The 27,701-nt window shown below is 39.2% G+C and overlaps 1 protein-coding gene across 2 annotated transcripts; it reads right to left on the bottom strand.

The window, feature by feature from the left end:
- Positions 1-144: 144 nt before the first annotated feature.
- On the bottom strand, positions 145-27,456 carry LOC139949704 (nicotinate phosphoribosyltransferase-like). 2 transcript variants are annotated; one of them, XM_071948192.1, is made up of 14 exons: positions 27,325-27,456; positions 23,130-23,403; positions 22,681-22,891; positions 21,678-21,808; positions 20,765-20,880; positions 18,984-19,174; positions 17,772-17,912; positions 17,364-17,448; positions 15,298-15,378; positions 15,064-15,166; positions 13,001-13,086; positions 12,329-12,400; positions 10,182-10,289; positions 145-2,527 (listed from the first exon to the last, which is right to left on the bottom strand). In XM_071948192.1, exons 2-14 carry the CDS (start codon positions 23,398-23,400, stop codon positions 2,450-2,452), a joined length of 1,674 nt encoding a protein of 557 aa, XP_071804293.1. In that variant the 5' UTR covers positions 23,401-23,403; positions 27,325-27,456; the 3' UTR covers positions 145-2,449. The 2 variants fall into 2 exon arrangements, with proteins under 2 accessions (XP_071804293.1, XP_071804291.1); XM_071948190.1 differs by lacking the exon at positions 27,325-27,456 and adding an exon at positions 27,113-27,256.
- Between the last annotated feature and the right edge of the window lie 245 nt (positions 27,457-27,701).

Here is a 27,701-nt window from a genome sequence, read left to right as displayed (position 1 = left end):
GGCTAATCGGCTAATTACAAAACAATGAATATTTCTTTTCTTATGTTAATTAATCTTTTGGGGACAATTTCAAAGCGAAACAAAAATTTAAGCAAGCAACAGAACAATGACACACACAAATACAAAGCAGTCATTTCAGTATTTTTAACTTTAATTAAAAGTACTCTTTGTAAAGTACTAAAAAGTTACAATTAAAAAAAAAAGATATTTTTTAAACACTAGGTATTTTGGGGCAGCTGAGATGTTATGATAAATTAAATTTAAAGTCCAGGTAAGCCTAGGTGTTGAATTAAAATATCTGCCAATGAATTATCAGAATCTTATTTAACGTCCGACCTTTTACCAACAATTGTGCATGTTACAAAGGTGTGCTTTGTTATGCAACTATGTGAATTGAAGGATGTAAAACAGCCGGCACCATCTGTCAAAAAAAAAAATTGTTGAGAAAAACAACCATTAAAAAAGAAAATTTCTGTAAAAATCGAGCCATGCAATTTTAGAATATGCGTTACCTTCTCGAGATAATATATAGTCACAGATACGCATGTTTACTTCAATTTAACCAGCCTAGATTTGATAGAGATCATCTGTTCATAACCTGCGTGATCTGTTAAACACAAATCATACTGTAAACTTCTTATTAGCCTTTAGTTAGTTATTTCTTTTAGTAGCATTGGTCAAGGGAAAGAGTTTTCCAACGAAACCTTCACTTTCTTACAAGTACTTTCACTTTGTTCATAAGTTCCTCCATTCTTTATAAAAGTTTATAATCATAAAAAATGATTGTCTTAAACTTAGTACTTCCTATTTGACTACTTCAAACAATATTGACATTTTAAACCTTTAAAAAAGTACCAGCAGATTCTTGTCAGAACAAAGTAATGTTCTAACATGATATGTGCACTGAGCAGATAAAACTTGAAAACATTATTCCTTTAAAACCTACTGGTAGATTAAGTTGAATTTTTAAATTCATAGAATTATAATTCAAAAATAGGACTCATAGGTCTTAACATGCTAGATATGTTTTCATTACAAAAATACAAATTAAACATCTCTTTATCAACATTTTTTTAAATCAATAAAGCTATACTATTAAGATTATTCATATTTATATATAAAGCACCTTTTATAAAGGTCACAAAGTTACAATAAAATATAAAAGCTGTTAAAGACACTGGACACTATTGGTAATTGTAAAAGACTAGTCTTCACAGTTGGTGGATCTCAACATATGCATAGAATAACAAACCTGTGAAAATTTGAGCTCAATCAGTCGTCGAAGTTGCGGGATATTAATGAAAGAAAGAAAAAAAACTTATTTTGCCACACGAAGTTGTGTGCTTTCAGATGCTTGATTTCGAGACCTCAAATTATAAACTTGAGGACTCAAAATCAAATTCGTGGAAAACTACTTCTTTCTCGAAAACTACGTTACTTCAGAGGGAGCTGTTTCTCACAATGTTTTATACTGTCAACCTCTTCCCATTACTCGTTACCAAGAAAGGATTTATGCTAATAAATATTTTAAGTATTTACCAATAGTGTCCACTGCCTTTAATAAAGCAAGGAGCAGAAAAGACCAAGGCACTTTAATAACTGGTTGCATTATACAACACAGAATCTATGCACCATTCAAACATTGCATGTTTTCTTTTCTTTTCTTCTTATTTTTAAGTGTATCTCTTGTAAATGTATTTGTATTACTTTCGCCTTTTGCAATGATCAACTTAAGAAGACTGACTTTTCAAATTCTTCAGTACTGATGTAATTTAATCATTTCCTCCACCAAAATTCAACTCTCAATTCAGGAATAAAATGCAGTACTTTTTAGTTTAGTAAACTCAAACAAATCACATGATCTACAATCTTTGAATTATTAAAAACTTGAAACTAAAACCTATGAAAATAAATTATCGGCAGCTGATCATTACTTTGGCTCTTTTTTACACTGTTCAAAACATACGCTTATACAACCTTTAGATCAATTTTAAGTTGTGAGAGTAGAAACACCAAGCAAGAGAATACAACTGAGAAAAAGGGGTTTTATGTTGAGTTGTAAATTGAAAACAAATTGAAAATAAATTGAAAATAAATTGGCACATTTTCTTTCAATGCTAGTTTTAACCCCTTTTTGATGTTATTTATAAAGTAGGAAGTTGCCAACATAAAATAAGTTGTAAAAAAATGGCTTTTAAATTTACAAAAACAAATATTTTGTAAATTTAAACCCGTCAGCATGTTTTGGTGTGTTCTGTTCTCCATACTGATATTTCAAACAACTCATTTAGCTTGATAGATGGAATCACACAGAAGTAAACTTTATAGCAGTGTACACTCACTAATGATACTTGTATAATCTGTGCTGCACACAAAATGTTACAATGTAACTCCACTTTGGGTAGTAGCAGCTACAAGCTTTAGTATCTGATGTAAGTAGTGTGTTGCATCATCTTAGCAGACCAATAGGTAAGCTCTCCTGCCATAAATCATGGAGAAAGTTATACAGATTGCTGCTTACAGAGACCTGAGAAAACAAACAGATAGATAACAATTTATAAGAATCCACTCCCCTACAAGCCAGTAATAAAAAGGGCCGTCCATCAAACAATTGCAACACCTGTTTACACATTCATCATTCAATCAATCAATCAATCAATCAATCAACCTACTGGTGGTACGCTCGTACATCGTGGCTGGCTAAATTTTGGTTTTTGAGCGTCTTCGGACCTACTGTATGTATCGTAATTATTACCATATATTGTAATTATGTTGTAGAACCCTCAGGACTATCCTGGGGATTTTTCTTATATATTTTGGTGTAGTTTTCTTGCATTTTTGGTTGTGGCATCGGGTGATCTCGCCCTCACTACCCCAACGGCACCATGAGCCGGGGTGGGAGAGCGAGGGCATACCAGCCCCGGACCAACAATGGACATTCCTTGTATACCAATAGCCAACATTCTAAAATGAGCCGCAACAATGGCATAGTCTTTGATGTGAGAGAGAATGTTCCGATTTCAACTTATGTCAATGAAATGGCTAAAACCCTACCACCCGAGACGATCCTCTATGCATCCCGAATAGCAGGAAATCGTGTAGCCATGTATTTTAACGATAGAAAACACGCCGAAGAAGCTGTTACACAAGGTATGGTTGTCAACAATTCTTTGATTTATATTTCACCGCTTGTACGTCAAACGACACGATTAGTTTTTTCCAATGTGTATCCTGAAATTCCTGACCATATTCTAGAAGAAAACATTAGCGATTTCTGTAACATTGTTTCACCCATCAGATCCATACCCATTGGAATGAAGGAAAACTTGGCTCATGTTCTATCATTCCGCCGCAAAGTGCATGTTTTCATAGAGCCAAATATCAATATCCCTGGTCATATTAACATCGCTTACGGAGGGGGAAACTACAGGGTTTTCCTTTCCACAGATTTTGTTAAATGTTTTGCCTGTGGGGAACATGGACACACACGGAAAAACTGCAAGAAACAGAAAACCGCAGCATCAGACGACAGCGAAGATGACAGATCACAGGACGAAAACCCCATCAACCCCAAACCCATCTTCATGCACATAAACAAATCTGACCCAAAACACCCACCGAAATCAGCTAGAAACCGTCAAAACCAAGCTACTAATGACAACGAAGAACCAAAAGCTCAAGACGAAGCAGGGGTACGACCCCCCTCCTCACCCCCATCCCCCACCCAACCCTCATCCCTCACCCAACCCTCAACCAAACCCAACCCCAAGCCCTCTCCAATCCCACCCATACCCCGCCCCCTCAACTCTAACCACACAAATCCCCCAAGCCCCTCCCAACCACCAACCCCCTCACCCAATCCAGACCCACCCACTACTCCAGCATCGGTGACTCCGCCGATCCCAAAAGCTACAGATCAATCTGCTTTTGTCTCCATCTGGGGATCTCCTCCTGGACCATCAAGGGAGACGTTCTCGGAAGTCCTAAGAAAACGGAAAAAGAAGACCCCGTCTCCACCCAGTCAAGGACTTACCAAACTGAAGTCCGACTCTCCTCCGAAAAAGACACTAAAACCACCAAATGATGACCTCACAGACACACCATCCCTCACTCAAGCTCTTGATGGTGATGATGGCAACGCTAGCGACGTCTCCCATCAATCTCAACTACCCCCAGATGCAACACAGGAGAGCGTGGATATGAGTGACATCGAAACAGACGACACGGCATCCATCCTATCCGAAACCAACTCGCAACCCAGTGAGTTGGAGTGCGAAGAAGGAGACTTGTCCATCCCCACAGGCCCCCTCTCGCAAAAACAAATGACAGCATTTCTGAAATGTGTAAAAGCACGCAGAAAACCAACAATCACAATCCCTCTCTTGACCGCCTTGCTATCACTCACGAGAAAAGGCACAAAATAGCCACCACCCTGTCGAATCTGGTCAACAAAAACACTCTTTGCGATATTTGGCGAGAACGCAACTCAGAACAAAGGAAATACACCTGGTTCCGTACTAACAATATAGCTGCGGGGACTATGTCGAAAGCGAGGCTTGATCGCATATATCTACCTTCGCATTTGGCTCCCACTGTTTCTAAATGCAACATAATCCCTTGCAGCCTGTCAGATCACAGTGCAGTCAGTGTTGCCTGTAAATCTAGCTCACATCGTCCCAAGGGAAGCGCCTACGGCACTTTAACAACACTCTCCTCCAAGACGAAAACTACAAACACATCATCTCCCTGTTCTGGACTAATTGGCAAACTAAACTCCCCTCTTACCCTGATATTTGTACTTGGTGGGACATGGGCAAAGCCCATATCAAAAACATCACTCAGACCTATGGTAAAAAATGTGCCAATGAAAAACGTGCTCTGATTCAAAACTTCAGAATGACATTGATGACCTTCAATCCTCCCCCGATCTCAGCCCAGATATGAAACAATTCCTTCTCGATCAGAGAAAAGCTCTCAATAACATATACAAACAGGAAGCTCAAGGAGCCATGGTTCGCTCGCACTTTCAACTCGAAAGCGAGGGTGACTCATGCTCAACGTTCTTTTTCAATCTGGAAAAACAAAACTCCTCTGCCAAAACCCACCACGGAATGCGATTAAGCAATGGCATTGTCACAGAAGATCCGAGTGAAATACGCCAGCATGTCCATTCCTTTTACAAAGACCTCTATTCTCATGTTCCCACTTCCCAAACTGCGCAGAATTACCTTCTCAAGAACATACCCACCCTTGATCCCGCCGATTCTGAAACATGTGATCTACCAATCTCAATTGAAGAATTGGATCAAGCCGTCAAACAACTCAATAAAAACAAAACCCCTGGTCTAGATGGCCTCACCAGTGAATTTTACCTCTGTTTTTGGCCTATGTTGAAAAACGATCTTTTTCAAGTCCTGCAGAAAAGCATTCAGTACCAATCCCTTCCCACAACGTGCAGGAGAGCTGTCATTACTCTCCTGCCCAAGCAGGGGGACCTTCAGGAAATCTCCAACTGGAGACCAGTCTCCCTCCTAAACACTGACTATAAAATTCTCGCCAAAGCTTTGGCCAACAGGCTGAAAAATGTCATCGGCGACGTCGTTCACCTCGATCAATGTTATGCAGTTCCAGAGCGCTCCATTTATGACAACATCAATGTCATAAGAGACAGCATCATGTACGCCAACCACTCTGACCTGCCTCTTGCCTTGTGTAATTTGGACCAAAAGAAGGCGTTCGATAGCATTGACCATGACTACTTACTCAAGACGCTGCAAACAATGGGTTTTGGTGAGCATTTTGTTTCCCTCATCCGTCTTCTTTACACGGATGTCCAAAGCACAGTCAAAGTCCAGTCCACGCTAACAGCCCCACTCCCATTTGAGAGAGGTATTCGTCAAGGATGCCCCCTCTCAGGGTTGTTATATTCCATTGCTATCGAACCCCTTCTTCATACCATCAGACGTAACTTGCAAAATTATGGTATGTCACTTCCGGGTTCCGACAGGATCCTGACTGTTTCTGCTTATGCAGATGACGTCACAGTTTTTGTTTCATCCAACAAAGGATTTCAAGTATTGAATGATATTTACACTATTTACAGTCAGGCATCGTCTGCTTGTCTTAATCTTAATAAATGTAAAGGGTTGTGGGTCGGAGCACGGATAGACAGACAAGACCAACCACTCAATTTTCTCTGGAACAACAGTGATGTCAGATTTCTTGGAGTTCATCTGGGAAACACAGAAACTTCTAGACAAAAAAACTGGAAATTGTGCAAAGAAAAACTGAATAACGCTCTTTCGAGGTGGAGTGGTCTAGCAAGGACCATGTCTTTCAAAGGCAAAATCATTATAGCCAATCAGATAGCTGCCTCGAAATTGCTGCATTTTCTCGCTGTTCTCCCTCTACCAGAACAAGTATTAGATGAACTCCAGGAAACTCTCATCAATTTTGATTGGTCTCAAAAACGTCATATGCTCGGTAGAAAAGTGCTTTTCCAGTCCCCATTGAAAGGGGGACTTGGTCTTGTCTGTTTTAAATCCCGTGTGACTTATAGATTTTCTGTTCTTCAGCGTTTGTTTTGTAAAAATAAACACCCTGCCTTTTATTTTCTTATCCGCTATTGTCACATGTATCGTAATCTAGGTCACGATTTTCAACTCTTTTATACCAATCTTGAAGTGAAATATCTTACCAGTCTCCCCGTTTTCCAAGCAGAAATTCTCAAAGCTTGGATACATCGAAAGCCACCACAAGCGTACCACCTGCCTCTGTTAATTATGTTGTGAATATGCCGATTAATAGTTTGATTTTATGTAGCCATGGTAACAAAGAACTTCTCTCTGGTCGGCTCCTGTCATGTGGTGTCACACTAATCAGTCAACTACTCGACAAGAACGGAAAGTGGATCTCAGCTGAAGACGTTCAAAAACAGCATCGGATGGGACTACGCCCACTTTCTTCAAGAACACTTGCAACAGAATTGTCACACATAAGACAAACCTTGCGAGATCTCTTCCCCAAACTCTTCGACAAAAGGGGTGCTACAACGACTCCAGACGAAGGAACTGAGTCTTTTCTCCATTTGAACTTTCCAACACCTGACATCAAAATTTACGACATCAAAAGTGAATCCAACTTTCCCTCCAAACACCTGTAAACAGTCTTCAACAAAGAACTCAATACTCTGCCGGACAACCCCCGAACCCCTTGGCGCAGGGACATCCTGCAAATAAACACTACAATACCGTGGAAAAATGTATACAAATCACCCATCTCCAAGAAAGAGGGTGATGTACAGTACCGGTTACTGCATAAAATTCTACCATCGCAGGAAGTTCTCCACTATATCGACCGCAGTCTACCAAAAACGTGCGGCTGGTGTGGACCATCAGAAAAAGGAACTCTGCTACATCTCTTCTTCCACTGCCCATCAATTCAACCAGCACTCAACCTTCTGCATCGATGCATCACACAACTACTTCCCACAATGACACTCACTTTCGAAACATACTGGTGCCTCATCCACCACAGCAGGGGCCGACCGAGAGAAAACGTTGATTTAGCCAATTATTTAATTGTTAGTGTAGAGTGGTGGATTGTTACTTCGAAAGTTTTTGCTTCAGAGCCATTACATGTATAACTTGATTAATTCCACCTGTTGATGAGAGTACATTCCCAGAATAACTTCCTTGCCCTAAAGCTATTTTTTGGTAGAGATTGCACCAGACTATTATTTACATTTGTGCCCTGACTTAATTGTGGCTAAAGCATTGTCTTGGCGGTGTAGACCAAAGCCATGAGGTCAGTGAGCAGTTAGGCAGCTAAGACAAAGCATGTACTTTTCTGGACACTCCTGCCCATCCGTGTAATCTGCTCAATAATCTGGTGAGTTTCTTGTCTTTATATTGAATTTACTTATTTTTGCATTGTATAAAATGGATCTTTAATGATGTCTACTATTACTTCACAAAAATTCAGGTGTTGTTTTTTATTGTTTTATGAACAATTCACAACCTTTTAAGTTTTCCTTTCTGGGGTGAAACTAACTTTTTGGGGGATTTTGAAGTGTTTGCAGAGGAGCTTATTTAATTTTAAGATTTGCTGTAGTAGATTTTCATTATGAAATGGTTCAGGAGAAATTATCATGGCTAGTTTGGTTTTTGTTTGAGTTTTAGTATTTTGGTCTTTGCTTATTTTCCCCCATTGTTTGGATGTGAAATTCACACATTAATTTGTTTCTTCTTTGATGTCGGTGTATTGAGTTATCATTTATATTTTATTTTTTTTGTATTTGTCAGATGTTTCGTTTGAAAATACTGGCCAACAGTGTTGTGATCAAACTTCCATTATTGTTTTTAAAAGCTACTGTTGTGTTTTATAAAATCTGTGCACTCATTGATCACTGTGGGAAAAAAACTCCTATGTAGCCCCAGTAGACCCTGTGTGGGCTTGTTTACATTCCATCCATCTGGTGGGCTAATTACTTCCATGCCCTGCAGATTAGTGAGCTATATGGTCAGTTGAGGCTGGACATTAAGCTAGCCTTTGGCTATGTGTAATAACTAAAGTAACCCTTTTTGTTTTGCTATCAGAGGCAAGTGCCAGGCTATTTAGTATAAGAGTAAAGTCTTTTATTGTTTTATAGGAAAGAAGTTTTTTAATGTTTTTCTTTATGTGAGTTGGGTGCAGATAAAAGAGGCTCTAGAGTGTATTAAGTTCTGCCTGGTAACAGATTGTTCAGTTTAAGTTGACAGAGTTTTCTTGTTTCTTGTAATTAGGTAAACACCACATGTTTGGTTGGGATTTCCTTGTGGCTAGATTAAGTGTTGTCTGCTGACAAGGCTTAATTGGTTGAATGCATTTTATATCTGTATGTATAACTGTTAATTAAGTTGTTTCCCAGTAACTATATTTAATCACTTGTTTGTATCTCTTCTTTTGTATTTTACAGGTCTATGTTAATTCTGTATTTTTAGAGCAATTCACTGTTTAGTGCTGTGTGGGTTTTTCGGTTTTTCTCGTTGGTTTTTTATTGTTGTTTTGGGGTTGTTTTTACTCCAATTCGAATCAGGCTTTCAAGGGTTTTTTATTGCATAAGTGTTTTTTCAAGTTGTTTTTTTTTTTTTTTTATCTTAAAGCATTTTTTTTTGAGAACCAATTAATCTTGTTTGAGAAAGTCACAGTCACGTGTTGTTTTATTTCTTGGCAAATTAATTTTGAGTTCTGTTTTTTTGGCTGTTACTATTATTGGAGTTAAGTAAATAAATCACTGTTTAAGAGCAAGATTTTGTTTTCCGTCCCAGTTTTTAAGTAGATTTGCGACTTTTCGTTAGAACCAGGGAATTTTCTATTAGTGGGCCTTTTTACGCCGTTACATTAGCTTCAAAGCTAGTGTTTACTGGTTATATGTTCACTCCAATTTCAAAGACTGCCTTCACACCTGGAAATACCGTATTAAAAGTAAAATCATAATAGAGTACCGCTACTACCAGCTCCAGAACAATGTTCCCCTTTTCCTCAAGAAATGGGGTCTCTGCAACATGTTCAAGATCACCGATAATGCCATTGAATGGACTCTGTAATTATGTTTTTATTCCTTGTTTCCCATGCCATGCTAATGTATTTGCTTAAGTGTTAATTTGGGTGTTATTTCAATCCCAGCTACTGATCTTTTTTTGTTACAGTTATTTATTGTCTATTTAATGTAACTTTTTAGTTTCCATGTTTTTGTAAATTCTGTATATTTTGTGTATGAATAAAGTGTTTGCTTTGAAAAGTCAAAAAAAAGTCAATCAATCAATCAATCAATCAATCAATCAATCAATCAGTCAATCAGGGGTGTCATAATGAAGATCCATCATCAGAAGTCTACTCAGAACCTGTCTCTACTTCATACACACAAAGTCCCTATATCACTAGCTTTCTCCTGATTGCTGGAGATCTCAAGAATCTTGGCTCTTCTCAGTCAGAGCAACGAAAGATTTTTCCCAAAAGATAACATTTGCATAACTGATGTATGTTTTAACAATGCAAAGTTTCAGTCAATCAAACACAGCAATCAGTTGAAATAGAAAAAATAATAAATACCGATAATTAGGATTTGAAACTTTTCATGGTGGGAAGTCAAAATGGAAATGGGGATAATGTTTGGTGTAAGGTGCTGTGTTAGATCTTACCTTGTACGGTGTAGGGTTAAGTTCTCTTTTGATATCTGGTCTGATTGAACGGATTCCACGCTGGACATAAGCTCGGATCTCAGTAAGAGTTGGTAAGGGTTGGCAGATCTGGCATTAGACAAAAACAACAACAATAAAATATTCAGATAAATATCTTGAGAAAATAGAATTAGCTGTTGCAAACAACTTATCAACCAAATGGACCGATGGTGTAAATGCAAAAAATAGTTAGTGGCCCGACGTTTCGACCCTAGCAGAGTCTTTCTCGAAGGCTAAAAAGGGTTAGGGTTAGGGTTAGGTTTTTAGCCTTCGAGAAAGGCTCTGCTAGGGCTGAAACGTCAGGCCACTAACTATTTTTTGCAAATAAATATCCAGATATTGGATAAATATTTGGATGACTAATCCAAGCAGATGATTTTTCTCAAGAGTGTATTTCCAAAATGTCAAAATGAGATGTTTTATCGTTTGTCTCTTTCCAATAAGGTTTATTACTAGTTGTATTCATCATGAGGAACAGTGATTACACAAACACATTTCTATGGTGGCCCTGAAGGGACACAGCCAGTCGTGAATATTTTCGCGACGTCGTATATTTATTCACGACAAGTCGCGAATATTTTCGCGACGTCGCGAATATTTTCACGACTAGTCGCAAATATTTTCGCGACGTCGTATATTTATTCACGACAAGTCGCGAATATTTTCGCGACGTCGCGAATATTTTCACGACTAGTCGCGAATATTTTCACGACTAGTTGCAAATATTTTTTACGACGTCGTGAATAATTCTGCGACTAGTCGTGAATAAATTCGCGACTAGTCGTAAATATTTTTTCAGTAGCTTGAGTGTGTAATTCTTACACGGCACGCGTAGAGAGCCAAGCTATGAAGATTGTAGCCACTCAGCTATGTGTATGGGGCCCATGTTTTATCCAGTAGAATTGTTATCGAAGTTCGAAAAAACAGTGTCTGACTTTCATCAATATTTCGGGGGTTTTCAAGGTTGAATTACTCCAAACCCAAATAATTCTGAATGCCAAAGGATTAATCTTTCAGTTAAACTTGGTGGGGGATTACGTGATGCATTGCACCCTGCCGTGACGGAACGAACTCGCGTTTCAAGTTGGAAATAACAACGCAAATTGCTCTAACATTTCAGGTAAAAACTGTCAAATTTATTTGCTAAAATTGTCAACACATTATAATTAAACTTATCATTGGGTTGTTTGTAAAATTTACCTCGGGTGACATATAACGTTATGTTTTATCTGAAGAGTGAAAGTGCCAACGTTTATTGCCTAGCATAGGATAGCCTACTCCTACTAAAGTACTAGTAAAACTATAACGTCAGGCCTCGTAGGCCTACCGTAAGGACCATACGTTAACGTTACTTTTGTTTAAATAACCCACCATCGATTTGCAAGAGTCGGAATTCTCCTCCGGATCCATCATCGTACGGGACAGCTTTCAGCTTAGTCTTACTAAGCCGTCAACGTGAATACAGTAATTACACACTCAAGCTACTGACAAAATATTCGCGACTAGTCGCAGAAATATTCACGACGTCATGAAAATGTTCGCGACTAGTCATGAAAAAATTCGCGACTAGTCGTAAAAAAATTCGCGACTTGTCGTGAAAAAATTCGCGACTAGTCGTGAAAAAATTCGCGACTTGTCGTGAATAAATTCACGACGTCGCAAAAATATTCACGACGTTGCAAAAATATTCGCGACTTGTCGTGAATAAATTCACGACGTCGCAAAAATATTCACGACGTCGCAAAAATATTCACGACTGGCTGTGTCCCGTCAGGGCCACCATACATTTCCCATTTGTTCCATTGAATGAACAAGTTCATGGTAGATGAACCACTCATTAATGATGGTTAACCTCACTGGTGCATGAAGCCAAAGTGCCTCAACTATAATAACATGATACAAATATATAATAGATGTTCAATTTGCATCAGAGGAAAGTATCATGTATACAGTGTCTTTACAAACATCAACGTCAGGGTCAAATCAAACAACATCATACTATTCATACTATAGCAGAGTAATATCTTGAGAAAATGGAATTAACTGTTGCAAACTGCTAATCAACCAGAAGGAGTGGGGAAGAGGGATTGTGATTATTGATATCATACCTGTCCGTCTTTCATAAAGATCTTATGCAGATGTTCCACTCTTGATGGCTGTACATTAACTCTGGTTAGCTCCTGAAAAACACAAAATCCGTTGATCATGCGTGTCTAATGCACCGAGTAACCAGTTATATTTTGCATGGTGGAAATACGATATGGAAAGGTTTGCCTTAACACCGTGTAATGAATATCTCTACATGAGTTGGGGTGGTTTCAACTCGACATTTCAATCAGTATGCTCTGATCGTCTTCTGGAGAAAGCAGGCGACGATCAGAGCATACTGATCGAAACGCAGGAGACGATCAGAGCATATTGATCAAAAAGTTGAGTTGAAACCAACAATTCTTTTCAGAACCACCCCAACTCATTTAGAGATATTTAATACATGGTGTTACCGCAAACCTTTCCATGTAATAACCAGTTCTAATTGAAACCTTCATCAATATTCTTTTAGTTTTTGTTACCGCAGAGTAAATTTTTTTAAATACAAGAGACTTCTCAACAACCAACAGGGTGTAGATTTTTTAGAACTCAGGAGACTTCTTACTTCTAAAAAGTACTGTCCAGCTTATTAACAGAACTAGGTGCAAAGGGTAGGAAGGAAGTCACCTGGGCCGCTGGACTTTTACTTTTTCCTGGGACAGTTTCGGACAGTGTGTTTGAAGCCTACATACCTCAAATGGATGACGACATAACACTTCTTCATGAAGGGCAGGCGAAGGTTCATGAACTTGAGCCATTAAGTCAGCAATAGCAAAACCTGACAGGTTGAGAAAATACATGGAAGAGATATCAATTACTGGCCAATCATAAGAACCTTGTACAAGAACCTTGTACAAAAACTCTGCACAACACAAAGAGCAATGGAGAAGCAAAACCTGAAAGGTTGAGAAAATACATGTTAGAGATACCAATTACCGGCCAATCATAAGAACCTTGTACAAAAACTCTGCACAACACAAAGAGCAATGGAGAAGCAAAACCTGAAAGGTTGAGAAAATACATGGAAGAGATATCAATTACTGGCCAATCATAAGAACCTTGTACAAAAACTCTGCACAACACAAAGAGCAATGGAGAAGCAAAACCTGAAAGGTTGAGAAAATACATGGAAGAGATATCAATTACTGGCCAATCATAAGAACCTTGTACAAAAACTCTGCATAACACAAAGAGCAATGGAGAAGCAAATGCTACATCTCAATTAGAGATATGATTCAATGAAAGAAAACTGGAGTAAGAGACAATCAAAAGGACAACAAAACAAGTTAAATGGAGATGGGCTGGACACAATGCACAAATAAATGACAATAGATGGACAACACCAGTAATGGATTGACAACCAAGGACATGGAAAATGAAAAGAGGTAGACAGAGAAGAAGATGGAGAGATGACATCAGGGTATTATGGAGGAACAACATGGCCCAGAACTGCAAGAAATAGAAATGAATGGTATTTACACGAGGAAGGCTACATCTTACACTGGAAAAGGAAAAGAGGTAGACAGAGAAGAAGATGGAGAGATGACATCAGGGTATTATGCAGGAACAACATGGATCAGAACTACAAGAAATTGAAATGAATGGCATTTACACGAGGAGGGCATACATCTTACACTGGAAAAGGAAAAGAGGTAGACAGCGAAGAAGATGGAGAGATGACATCAGGGTATTATGGAGGAACAACATGGATCAGAACTACAAGAAATAGAAATGAATGGCATTTACATGAGGAGGGCATACATCTTACACTGGAAAAGGAAAAGAGGTAGACAGAGAAGAAGATGGAGAGATGACATCAGGGTATTATGGAGGAACAACATGGATCAGAACTGCAAGATATAGAAATGAATGGCATTTACATGAGGAGGGCATACATCTTACACTGGAAAAGGAAAAGAGGTAGACAGAGAAGAAGATGGAGAGATGACATCAGGGTATTATGGAGGAACAACATGGATCAGAACTGCAAGATATAGAAATGAATGGCGTTTACATGAGAAGGGCTACATCTTACACTGGAAAAGGAAAAGAGGTAGACAGAGAAGAAGATGGAGAGATGACATCAGGGTATTATGGAGGAACAACATGGATCAGAACTGCAAGATATAGAAATGAATGGCGTTTACATGAGAAGGGCTACATCTTACACTGGAAAAGGAAAAGAGGTAGACAGAGAAGAAGATGGAGAGATGACATCAGGGTATTATGGAGGAACAACATGGATCAGAACTACAAGAAATAGAAATGAATGGCATTTACATGAGGAGGGCATACATCTTACACTGGAAAAGGAAAAGAGGTAGACAGCGAAGAAGATGGAGAGATGACATCAGGGTATTATGGAGGAACAACATGGACCAGAACTGCAAGACATAGAAATGAATGGCATTTACACGAGGAGGGCATACATCTTACACTGGAAAAAGAAAAGAGGTAGGTTGAGATGAAGATGGAGAGATGACATCAGGGTATTATGGAGGAACAACATGGACCAGAACTACAAGAAATATAAATGAATGGCATTTACAAGAGGAGGGCTACATCTTACACTGGATGAACACAGCCTAAATGATGATGATGATGATGATGATGACAATAAGATTGAAATCGTAGAGGATGGGGAAGTTATTTACCTGTTCACAGCTTTTCTTTGCCATGATTTTGTTTTTACATTTATTTGTTGGATTTATTAATATTTAAAATAAATCATGTGGCAGCGCATGAGGATACTCACCATCAGCTCCATAGAGTCTAAAGATCTGCTTCCTACCAGGTAAAGTGACTTTTTCAATGTCATGACTCAGTTTAATACGAGGTGTGTCATCAATTTGAACCAACTGTAGACAATCAATAAGACATAAATATCTAGTTAGAACCAGACAAATCTGGTTATGACCGGATGGTTCCAGTCATAACTATAAGTATGGAACGCCCAATTCATTAAACTTGTAACATATTTATACTTTACCTTAAACACACAGCCGAGTGCAGGTTGTCTCTGGCATGTCACAAGATGAGTACCAATACCAAAGGCATCAATTGAGTTCCCCTAATATAAGTCAAAACAAAAATCCAACGTTACAAAGCATCAATAGAGTTCCCCTAATATTAGTCAAAACAAAAATCCAACGTTACAAAGCATCAATAGAGTTCCCCTAATATTAGTCAAAACAAAAATCCAACGTTACAAAGCATCAATAGAGTTCCCCTAATAGTAGTCAAAACAAAAAACCAACATTACAAAGCATCAATTGAGTTCCCCTAATATTAGTCAAAACAAAAATCCAACGTTACAAAGCATCAATAGAGTTCCCCTAATATTAGTCAAAACAAAAATCCAACGTTACAAAGCATCAATAGAGTTCCCCTAATATAAGTCAAAACAAAAATCCAACGTTACAAAGCATCAATACAAATCCCCTAATATTAGTCAAAACAAAAATCCAACGTTACAAAGCATCAATAGAGTTCCCCTAATAGTAGTCAAAACAAAAACCAACATTACAAAGCATCAATTGAGTTCCCCTAATATTAGTCAAAACAAAAACCAACGTTACATGCAGAGAAAGGAAACAGCATTCAATTTCTATTTATATGCTCTGACAAATGAGTGTGTTACAATTATATATGCAGCGACATCCCGGCCAGAGGATACATTACTACACACCCACGCTACGTCTGTCTGTCGTTGCAATGTATCTGTATCAGCAAGGATCCTCGTTGTGGGACGTCGGATGTCCAAGGAGGCATTGTGTTCATGTTGCAAATAAAATTAACTTCAGACAGTGCGTGGAGCATGGTTTCTGCCCGCTGATTGGGCCGAACTTTATGTTATTTACAATATACAGCGTTGGCTGATTGGATAAAGGTCGGTATACGTATGTTCTCAAAGGCAACAAATTACGTCTTTGTGTCAATGTACCGACACCGGGTGGCGCCAGGTGTTCTTTTGTGTGCGGTTAAACGTGCGCCTTGTGCGGCGGTGCGCCTTGTCTGCTGACGTTTGAATTTTTTGGGGTCATTTTAGCGTCCTGCGCCTTGTCCGCCGAGCATCTTATCCGCAGGAAAATACGGTACAATTATGACAAAATCATCATAGCTGGATCTTTCAACCACGATGAAGATATTGTTTTGGGGATCCTTCTTAGATTGTATCATTTCCTTTTTTTACTTCTTTTTTTATGAGAGTCACCAATCACATTCCTTACAAAGGTGACTCAAATTTAGGTTTGTTTGCTGGAGGCTACTCCTTGGGATTAAATTCCATGGTCTCTATAGGATTGTAATAATACTGTATCAGTAGACTTGTTTTATGGAATAGAATGTAATGTTTCATTACTGACAACAAGACGTGACTGAGTCTTATAAGATTACTGTTTACTGAAGTATATAGAAAGATCTAGTGATGTTTTGAAGTCACGCTGTATTAATGCACTGTGAATAGACGTTTCCATAGAACTAGTCTCTGTAGGATTGTAATAATACTATATCAGTAGACTTGTTTTATGGAGTAGGATGTAATGTTTCATTACTGACAACAAGACGTGACTGAATCTTATAAGATTACTGTTTACTGAAGTATATGGAAAGATCTAGTGATGTATTGAAGTCACGCTGTATTAATGCACTGTGAATAGACGTTTCCATAGAACTAGTCTCTGTAGGATTGTAATAATACTATATCAGTAGACTTGTTTTATGGAGTAGAATGTAATGTTTCATTACTGACAACAAGACGTGACTGAATCTTATAAGATTACTGTTTACTGAAGTATATGGAAAGATCTAGTGATGTATTGAAGTCACGCTGTATTAATGCACTGTGAATAGACGTTTCCATAGAACTAGTCTCTGTAGGATTGTAATAATACTATATCAGTAGACTTGTTTTATGGAGTAGAATGTAATGTTTCATTACTGACAACAAGACGTGACTGAATCTTATAAGATTACTGTTTACTGAAGTATATGGAATGGGTCATGCTGTATTAATGCACTGTGAATCCATGGGATTAGTCTTTATGGGTTACTAACCTGTTGTTTGAGAGACAGTAGAGTGTCTTCATTGATGTCATTACTAGCAACAATTGTTTGGTCTTTGAACCAGGGCAATCCAAACCTGTAAATTAATCAATTAACCTTCAAGATTAGCCTTCGAGAAAGACTCTGCTAGGGTCGAAAGGTCAGGCCATTCATAACTATTGCTTTAATTAACTTCATTTACAATGTGTTCAATCTTGTTTAATACTCCAAGCATTTTACTGATAAAAATTTCTCATGAGCAGAAGTAAAAAATGTTGGGAATCTAAAAAGGATTTTAAAAGATTGCAAACTGTCTTGAAGGTGTATCTTATCTTCACAGATTGATACGCTAAGTCACTGCTATCATTTCTTGTTGATAGTGTTATTGACACACAAATTGAATCGACACTAACTACTCACTCATTGCCAACTGTCTTGAAGGTGTCTCTTATCTGCACAGATTGATACGCTAAGTCACCGCTGTCAATTCTTATTCCAACAGATTGATATCCTACCTCATTTAGAGCTAAGGCAACTGCACAAAAATTAGCAATACCGCTTCTGAAATAAAGAAATAGCCAATTTATTAACCAAATGTGTGCCTTACGCTGATAGACATTACTGATAAAGCACAGTTTCTTGATTTGTTTCTCAGTCTTGCAGGGAAGTTAACCATACATAAGTCAAGAGGGTTCTTATCCCAAGATGATAAAATCAAGGCTTCCTCTTATGGATTTGCTTTAAGAAAACAACAACAAAAACAGATGTAATGGATGCACAAATTATGGCGTGATCAGCAAATGGTGTTTCTACAAAAATAAGTATCCTGGTCCCAAGTTTAAATAAGGGAATAAAAGGGTAGCGACGAGTTCTTAAACGGCCGTTTAAAACCGGCAGGGTCATTGCAGCTGTGAGAAAAGCCTGAGCCAAAAGCGAGGGCCTTTATCGCACGGCAACGACCCTGCAAGGTTTTAAACGGCCGTTTAAGAACGAGTCACTACTCTTTTATTCCCATTCATAAATGCCTTTTTGGTTAAAAAGCATTATTAAGTAAGAAACTCTGTAAAACTGATCTGTTTCCGACGTGCTTGAGCTCTGTACGTCCGTGTGTTGCATTGTTATGACTTAACTGAGACAACAATTTTCAGATCCGTTCGTGTGCGTAAAGTCTTGGTGCAGGACGTTCCCCTTTCACACACAGCGCGGCCAACTCACCGACAGCGCCCGCATCACCTGTAACATCTGAAAACAACCTGTTATAAACAGAGCTCCAGCTGGTCATTAGCAACTGTTTAAACACCCCCACGTGACGCGCTCTCCACCAATAGGAATAGGGAAACTGTCCGAGTTATTTATGAATGTTGTTTCAATGTTAATTTTAACGGAATATTTGTATTACAGAATAAATTAAAATTGTATTTATAGTAAATGGCTATGTGTATTTTAATTTTCAAGAATTTTCTATGAATATAATTGTAACAGAGTGTTCTTTTATACAAAATATTGTCATGATGATAGTTGTTTTCTTGTTTTGGATATGTGTGAGACTTCAAAGTTTATTGTGGTTGGCAGGGATGAGTATTTGTTAAAATGTTTCTGGGATAAAATGCATTAAAGATAAATTTGACTCACTTAAGAACATCATAAGTGTCAACCAGGATGAGGAATGATTGCGGGAATGCAAGTGCAAAAGCAATGAAGGCCGCTAGCTCTCCTTGATGAGTCGCTGTGATGTTAAATAGCTTACATACTTTAGTCAGATATGTCATTGAGATTGCAGCAAGATCAACACACTCCTTAGATTTATCTTTAGGCTGGATCATCTGGAAAGTCACAAAATATCAAATCTATCTATCAAACAAACTTAATGGTCTAAAGTTAGATCAATAATTTAGATTAAGAAATTCAATTTAAAGGCAGTGAACATTATTGGTAATTAATCAAAATAATTATTAGCATAAAACCTTACTTGGTATCGAGTAATGGGGAGCTGTTGATAGTATAAAACATTGTGAGAAACGGCTCCCTCTGAAGTGACGTAGTTTTTGAGAAAGAAGTTATTTTCCACGAATTCATTTCAAGACCTCAGAATTAGATTTTGAGGGCTTGAAATAAAACATCTGAAAGCACACAACTTCGTGTGACAAAGGGTGTTTTTTTCTTTCATACATGTAGTTATCTCGCAACTCAGCTCAAATTTTCACAGGTTTGTTATTTAATGCATATGTTGAGATGCACCAAGATCAATCAATAGAAAAATTAAAATTTTTTAAATGTAGTAACCTAGCTGAATTGTTTTTATTTTTTTTCCCAATTTGACAAAACTTGGGATATCAACATTTCTATGGAGGATTGATACTGATATAAAGATAATGACACCATAGCTTTCAAATCCAAACATTCTTTGCAATGTTTACCTTTCCTTGTTTGTTTTTTGTTTTGCATTTGCTGGTATTGACCCAGGCCTTAAAATAAACCACTGCACCCAAAGCCATAGCCATTGCAATGGTGCCCTGTGCCTTTGCTGTGGTGTCCTTTGCAATAAGCCATAGCCATTGCAATGGTGCCCTGTGCCTTTGCTGTGGTGTACTTGGCAATAAGCCATAGCCATTGCAATGGTGCCCTGTGCCTTTGCTGTGGTGTACTTTGCAATAAGTCATAGCCATTGCAATGGTGCCCTGTGCCTTTGCTGTGGTGTACTTTGCAATAAGCCATAGCCATTGCAATGTGGCCCTGTGCCTTTGCTGTGGTGTACTTTGCAATAAGCCATAGCCATTGCAATGGTGCCCTGTGCCTTTGCTGTGGTGTACTTGGCAATAAGCCATAGCCATTGCAATGGTGCCCTGTGCCTTTGCTGTGGTGTACTTTGCAATAAGTCATAGCCATTGCAATGGTGCCCTGTGCCTTTGCTGTGGTGTACTTTGCAATAAGCCATAGCCATTGCAATGTGGCCCTGTGCCTTTGCTGTGGTGTACTTTGCAATAAGCCATAGCCATTGCAATGTGGCCCTGTGCCTTTGCTGTGGTGTACTTTGCAATAAGCCATAGCCATTGCAATGATGCCCTGTGCCTTTGATGTGGTGTACTTTGCAATAAGCCATAGCCATTGCAATGGTGCCCTGTGCCTTTGCTGTGGTGTACTTTGCAATAAGCCATAGCCATTGCAATGGTGCCCTGTGCCTTTGATGTGGTGTACTTTGCAATAAGCCATAGCCATTGCAATGATGCCCTGTGCCTTTGATGTGGTGTACTTTGCAATAAGCCATAGCCATTGCAATGGTGCCCTGTGCCTTTGCTGTGGTGTCCTTTGCAAGGTACAAATCCAGGAAAATTGCTGTGCCCCTTCAAGAGCGAAGTTTGAGGCCTGTCGACCTATAATTTGAATATTAGGGAAGTATCTCTGCTGATTCTCACCTTCTTTTTCAAGTCATCAAAGCGACTAAATGCCATGATTAATGAATGAGCATTGGTTCCTTTCAATGGAATGTTAAACAACTTCCCTGCTAAGACATTACTGGTTCCGTCAAAACCTACAAGCAACAAAAACAGACCAAATAATGGATTTAATGATCAACTGTTAATTGATTGATTGATTAGTCCCTACAACCATGCAATATCATCTGCTGTGGTTTGAATGACAGACAGCATGTTGTGGCTGAGAGGTTCAGAGCTCAAGCTCTGATGTTTCTGATCAGCAGAGTGTGGGTTTGAGTCCTGTTCGTGCTAATTGAGTCCTTTATCTTAATTTGAATGGGACATTAAGCCATAGGTACTCTGTGATAGGATTGGTAGGCTACTGCACGTACATGTATAAGGGGTAAGTGCTTGTGCTTCCTCAGGCTTGCAAGCTACAATACAGTGATTGAGTTCACTTATGAAGCATCCTTGATTTCATTACCAGAAATATATAACATTAATGATAATAATTATAACAACAGTAATCTGCCAAACTGCAATAGAATATGTTGTGATCGCATGATCTACACAGCACACTGTTAGTTCTGTGTACAAACACAGTCAAAATGGTTTTAGAATGTCAGTTTGCTCTCAAATGATAAGGCCATTAGGAGAGGTTTTCTTCAGTAACTGTTTGAAACTAGCTTGGGTTTGAACAAAGCAAAACTGGCTGGAACGGGACTTGAACCGACAACCTCCAGATTAACCTACTAGTGCTCTACCAACTGAGGTAGCTAGCCCTATGTTGGCGGTTTCCCTATTAGTCAATATCTTTGCTCAGGGTGCTAGAAGTAAGAACAAAAGGATGAAAGGCCACACCAGAGTGGAGTAGACTATAGAGTAGGTTGGATTAAACTCAGTGTGATCATACCTCCCATATAGCTGTATTTACTAGCAGAGAGACCTCCGTCTGGTCCCTGCGCTCGTCTCAGTCCAAACTCAAGAAGCTGTTTGTTGGGTCCTGCTGCTAGTCGGAAACGGGCTGCATTTGTAGCTACTAAACTATTTACAAGCACAAAAGAACACAAATGGTTACTTCAAAGTTAGTTATTGTTAAAAGTCCTAAATGGCAAAAAAAACTATCTGATTGCACAAGGTAAATAATGAGTAAAAGCTCCAGACACTAGTAATGTAAACCCATATTGAACCATGCAAAGCTATGTTGGTTTTGCAGAGCAGAGTTATAGTCGATCCTTTATTCAAATAACTAGGCAAAAGTCATAGAGTTGTGCACTAGGCAGTTGTGCAACAAACCATCATCACCACCCCCATAAAAAAAAAGGTGATTTCCCCTGATTTGGCCCCCTAGTGCGCAGGGGGTGGTCAAAAATCAAAGCCCTGTGTCTTTGCTAGGTTGCTTTGGAATATTAATTTTAAAAAATGTCATTCATTCCCTGCTTGTTTGTCCAAACATGGAGGATATTAGACGGTCCAAACGAGGTAAATTTGTGACATGGCGGGCAAAGTTGGGTGCATGGAGTCATCCAAGCCGTTTGGTGTTTTTAGAACCTTCAAGGTGTTGGTGGTGGACTTTCAAGGTGTTGGTGGTGGACTTTCAAGGTGTTGGTGGTGGACTTTCAAGGTGTTGGTGGTGGACTTTCAAGGTGTTGGTGGTGGACTTTCAAGGTGTTGGTGGTGGACTTTCAAGGTGTTGGGGGTGGACTTTCAAGGTGTTGGTGGTGGACTTTCAAGGTGTTGGTGGTGGACTTTCAAGGTGTTGGTGGTGGATGACAGGTTTATAGTGTCTATCTTGAGGATATTGTGCAAACTTTCATATGACAAGGTTCTACACTGTGTGAGTTAATTTTAATAGTGATTACCAGATGTAACCCTCCCTTTTAAGTTTTAACTCCAGCTGAATGTTAGAATTGTACCTTGCATAGTTGACCAGATTGAGTAGAGTGGTTTCTAAGAGTTGAACCAATGGCAGCGGTCCTTCAATACGTAATAATGGTTCCCTTGGAAACACTACAGAGCCTTCTGGGATTGCATACAGTTCAATACGGGAGCAATCAAGCGACTTCAAATAGTCCAGAAATTCAACCTCGATAGAGGGCGGTAGAACGGTGCGCAAATACACAATATCTAGACAGGATCAGAAAATATTTATCTGAATTGCATTCTTTTGAAATATTAAAATGACAAGTTGTATGACAATTACTTTATAATCTGATTCAAAGAATTCATAATGCTGCAGACAATAAACCACAATAACAGAAAAAAACTAGATTCAGTTATTTAGCTTTTGTTAGATTTGAGACTGTAGGCACCAAAATGGTGTAATTGTCTTATTTATCAAATACCTTGATCACAAATTCCTTACCCGAGTCTGTGAATTTGAAACCCTTCAAGAATTTCAAACATTCTCCAAGACCAGCAAAGATGGTGAATTCTCCTCGGAATGGATTCTTACGGAAGAAGAGATCAAAAACAGCTCTGCAATCTTGTTTGCTGCTTTTCCAGTAGGCATATGCCATAGTGATCTGGTATTGATCAGTAAGTAAGGCTTGTATAACACCATTGGACTCATTGCCTGATTCCAAGATGGCCGCATTGTTGTTTACATTCGGCACATTGTCTACTGGTGCTGCCATCTTCTGTGAGAATAATAAAATAATTTATGTTATGTACATGTACTCAAAATGTCAACAATAAGCGAATCTTTTATTAAACAGGCCTACTGTCCGTAGTTGTAGTCATGCAATGTCTCAAGAGGTTTTTTATTGATTGATTGAAGTGATAGTTGCTAATAATTTGATTCTGGGGGATATGGGAGAGTAAGTTTTGAGAGGTTTAACTCCTTGAGTTAGGCTACATCCCACATAGCCTTATTAGATCTCAAGCATGGCAAACATCTTAGCCTAATCGTATTTATTATTGTAAACCTCACAGTGAAAATCTGCAGTTTTGATTGGCTATCGATAGGGGAAACGATAGGGAACAAACCTCATCTCACTGTTACACATTCCAACACACCTATGTTCCGACACCCCTATAGTCCGACACCCCTATGTTCCGACACCCCTATGTTCCGATAACTCAGCCTATATTCCAACACCCCTATGTTCCGACACCCCTATATTCCGACACCCCTATATTCTGACCCCCCTATGTTCCGACAATTTTACCTATATTCCGACACCCCTATGTTCCGACATCCCTATATTCCAACACCCCTATGTTTCGACAAAGTTATTTTTGCACATTATTACTATACAAAACACAACTTGTATTACAGCCAGGTTTCCCAGCGAATTTCGGCCGGGAATAGGTTGAACATTCATAAGTTGAATTTGTACTGTTTTTAAAAGTGATGGAATCAAATTAAGATAATCGAATCACACATGATTGTGTTGCTTGTTGAGGCATGCATTTCATTTTTCGTGTGGTTATAAACACGAGTTATGGCTCCCTGAGTTAGCTGGCAATAACATACTCGATACTTTGCTATTGTTAGATGTGTGTCCGTGTTGATAACATTTCATGAGCCTTCAATTTATAACAATTCCAACCCTCCCCTGCATTTATTGCGTCGATGTGTAATTTACCCCCCCCCCCACCCCGAGAAAAAAATAATACTAATAATATTAGTTAAATATGTTAACAATTAATAGTAAACAATTAAGTCCTACTACCCCCTCCATTACTCAGTCCTCTTCTAAATAAACCAAAGTTGCATAGATGTTTTAATATCAGAATAACACTTTTCATACAATTAATTAAACTCGGGGGACTACGTATAAAGATAGGTTACCGGTATACTGTTTATGGACTAAATTGCGGTCAGGTGTAGTTTCTTTAAGTCACAACATTTTTCTTATAAAATGGCTAACACATACACAAAATATTGGTGCAGGTTGTCGGAACATATATGGGGTGTCGGAACATAGGATAGGGGTGTTGGGTCGTTGGAAAATAAAGGTGTCCGAACATAGGGGTGTCGGAATATAGGCGTGTCGGAACATAGGGGCGTCGGAACGTAGGGGTGTCGGAACATAGGGGTGTCGGAACATAGGGGTGTCGGAATATAGGCGTGTCGGAACAAAGGGGTTTCGGAACTCAGGGTGTCGGAATATAGGCGTGTCAGAACATAGGGGTGTCGGAATATAGGCGTGTCGGAACAAAGGGGTTTCGGAACTCAGGGTGTCGGAATATAGGCGTGTCAGAACATAGGGGTGTCGGAACATAGGGGTGTCGGAACATAGGGGTGTCGGAACATAGGGGTGTCGGAACATAGGGGGATGCTATAAGAGGGATGGAGCTACCAATCCCTCTTAGGACAAATTGACATTATCACCATCTTATAAGCACTAGCTATCTTGAAAGCACAAGCACAGAGCACAAATAGAAATTGCAACCCACCCTCTCCAGGACAGCAGCAATGCTTATGGGAGAGTACAACAATGCAAGATGCAAGATAGGGGTGTCGCACCATAGGGGCGTCGGAACATAGGATAGGGGTGTTGGGTCGTTGGATAAAGGTGTCCGAACACAGGGGTGTCGGAATATAGGCGTGTCGGAACATAAGGGCGTCGGAACATAGGGGTGTCGGAACATAGGGGTGTCGGAATATAGGGGCGCCGGAACATAGGGGTGTCAGAACATAGGGGCGTCGGAACATAGGGGTGTCGCACCATAGGGGCGTCGGAACATAGGATAGGGGTGTTGGGTCGTTGGAATATAAAGGTGTCCGATTATAGGCGTGTCGAAACATAGAGGGATGCTATAAGAAGGATGGAGCTACCAATCCCTCTTAGGACAAATTGACATTATCACCATCTCATAAGCACTATCTTGAAAGCACAAGCACAGAGCACAAATGGAAATTGCAACCCACCCTCTCCAGGACAGCAGCAATGCTTATGGGCGAGTACAACAATGCAAGATGCAAGATAGGGGTGTCGCACCATAGGGGCGTCGGAACATAGGATAGGGGTGTTGGGTCATTGGAAAAAGGTGTCCGAACACAGGGGTGTCGGAATATAGGCGTGTCGGAACATAGGGGCATCGGAACATAGGGGTGTCGGAACATAGGGGTGTCGGAACATAGGGGCGTCGGAACATGGGTGTCGGAACATAGGGGCATCGGAACATAGGGGTGTCGCACCATAGGGATGTCGGAATATAGAGCAGTCACCCATTCTCTTTCTACCTCCATCTCCATGTACTACATGATGAAGCAATAGTAGTATCGTAGCGTCATACGTTATCGACCCTCATATGTTTCCGGTCCCCAACTTTGATTCCCGTTTATCGCGAAAATGTGCAAGCTGCACCGGTGACAGAAGCTATGCAGTTTACTCACGGTCTGTATTTTCATCAGGCTTAATCATGCTGAGAATAAAGTTTCCTGTCTTGGTTGTGCTCAAACATTATTTTAAATGATTGATTTTTGGTACTAATCACTAGTGCATTATTATGCCAACATTCAAATGAGTCAAAGAAACATCATCCAACCTCGAAAGTACAAAACAAAATTACTATCTGCTAGATTGAGTTTCATTCTGCTTTAGTCACTAGATGGATCACGTGAGGTGGTTACTATTTGGGATTCTATGGTGTGCAAATGTGGGGAAAATATTAAAATATTTTAAGTGAAAATGACAACAATTTTTTTTTTTATTTACTTGTGCATACTGTAATAAATTCTGATAAGCGTAATAAATATTAAGTCTACATTAAAGAGAAACTATCATAGATTGGTTTCGTATCTCCTGAAACCAAAAATTACCGGTCTGAAATAGGGGAAAACGGATTGTTATGAAGTGTGAGTGCATCAAGGGGGGCTGGGGTGTTTTACTTTCATGCCTTATGATATCTCTGGATTCTAATAAAGTAGCCATAATGCCTCAGGACAAAAATGTAATTAAATTTGTTAAGTAGTAATTGAATAATATTTTGGATTTATTTTGCACGCCATACTAGCTTGTGAATATTCAATAAAATACCAACCAATGAAAGGTGTGAAAACATATGGCGTTGCTCCAATGTCGTGCATGCATTTGCACTGTTAATGGCGGACTGTCTCTCGCAACGTAAAACCAAAACTTTAAAAATTTCAACACACCATGAAGTGAAAGTGTTATTGTTAAAAAAATTGGATAGATGATTTGAAAAAAAACTATTTAGTTTTTGATTAAGTGAACAATTTTCCTGTTATCCTACTGAAAACACATGACACCAGGATATGTACAAACACTTCACAACAAACAAACAAACCTAACAAACAAAACCAGCAGTGCACCAGCAGCAGCACAACACAACAAAGTAGTTGACATTTAGAATAGTATTAGTAACGTATGATACCTGTGGCAAGTCGACCACCATACGTACACACCATACTTCATGCTACAGTACACACGCGCACCGAACGATCACTTCGGTCACTGTTCCGTGACTGCGTAGCTGGAGCCGCCGGCCGGCTACGAGGTGGTGCTTATGAGAGTTGCGGGGTATTCTGCAATTGAGCCAAACACGAATCAACATCCAACATTACAATAGATTATTGTGACATTTACCTTCAACAGTTCCAGTCAATTTCAAAGGCATTCACTCTCTCTTGCAGGGAACGAACGTACACGGACCATCACAAAACGAACACCTTGCAGATACTGACATACAAAACACTCACGGGATGGGATGGATGGGGAGTGACAGAAATAAAGCCCAGTTCAATAGAGGGGGCTGTTACATTATGTTTAGTTTTAGTTTTATCAAAGATACTGGTTTTATTATTAGACTTTACACCGGCATAAATATACAAATCGATACATAAAGAACCAAAATAGCTTTAAAAAAAATACCAAAACAGTGAGTGGCGAGAAGGAACAGGTGCCGCCCAGCACCTCTACAAAGCCGTCCTGCCACAAAGAATGTCCCGAACCCACCCCACGGT

This window comes from Asterias amurensis, chromosome 17 (assembly GCF_032118995.1).
Source record: "Asterias amurensis chromosome 17, ASM3211899v1".
In the NCBI taxonomy this organism is placed as follows: domain Eukaryota; kingdom Metazoa; phylum Echinodermata; class Asteroidea; order Forcipulatida; family Asteriidae; genus Asterias; species Asterias amurensis.
The sequence above is the reverse complement of the archived record's forward strand: the minus strand, read 5'-3'. Positions and strand labels throughout refer to the sequence as shown.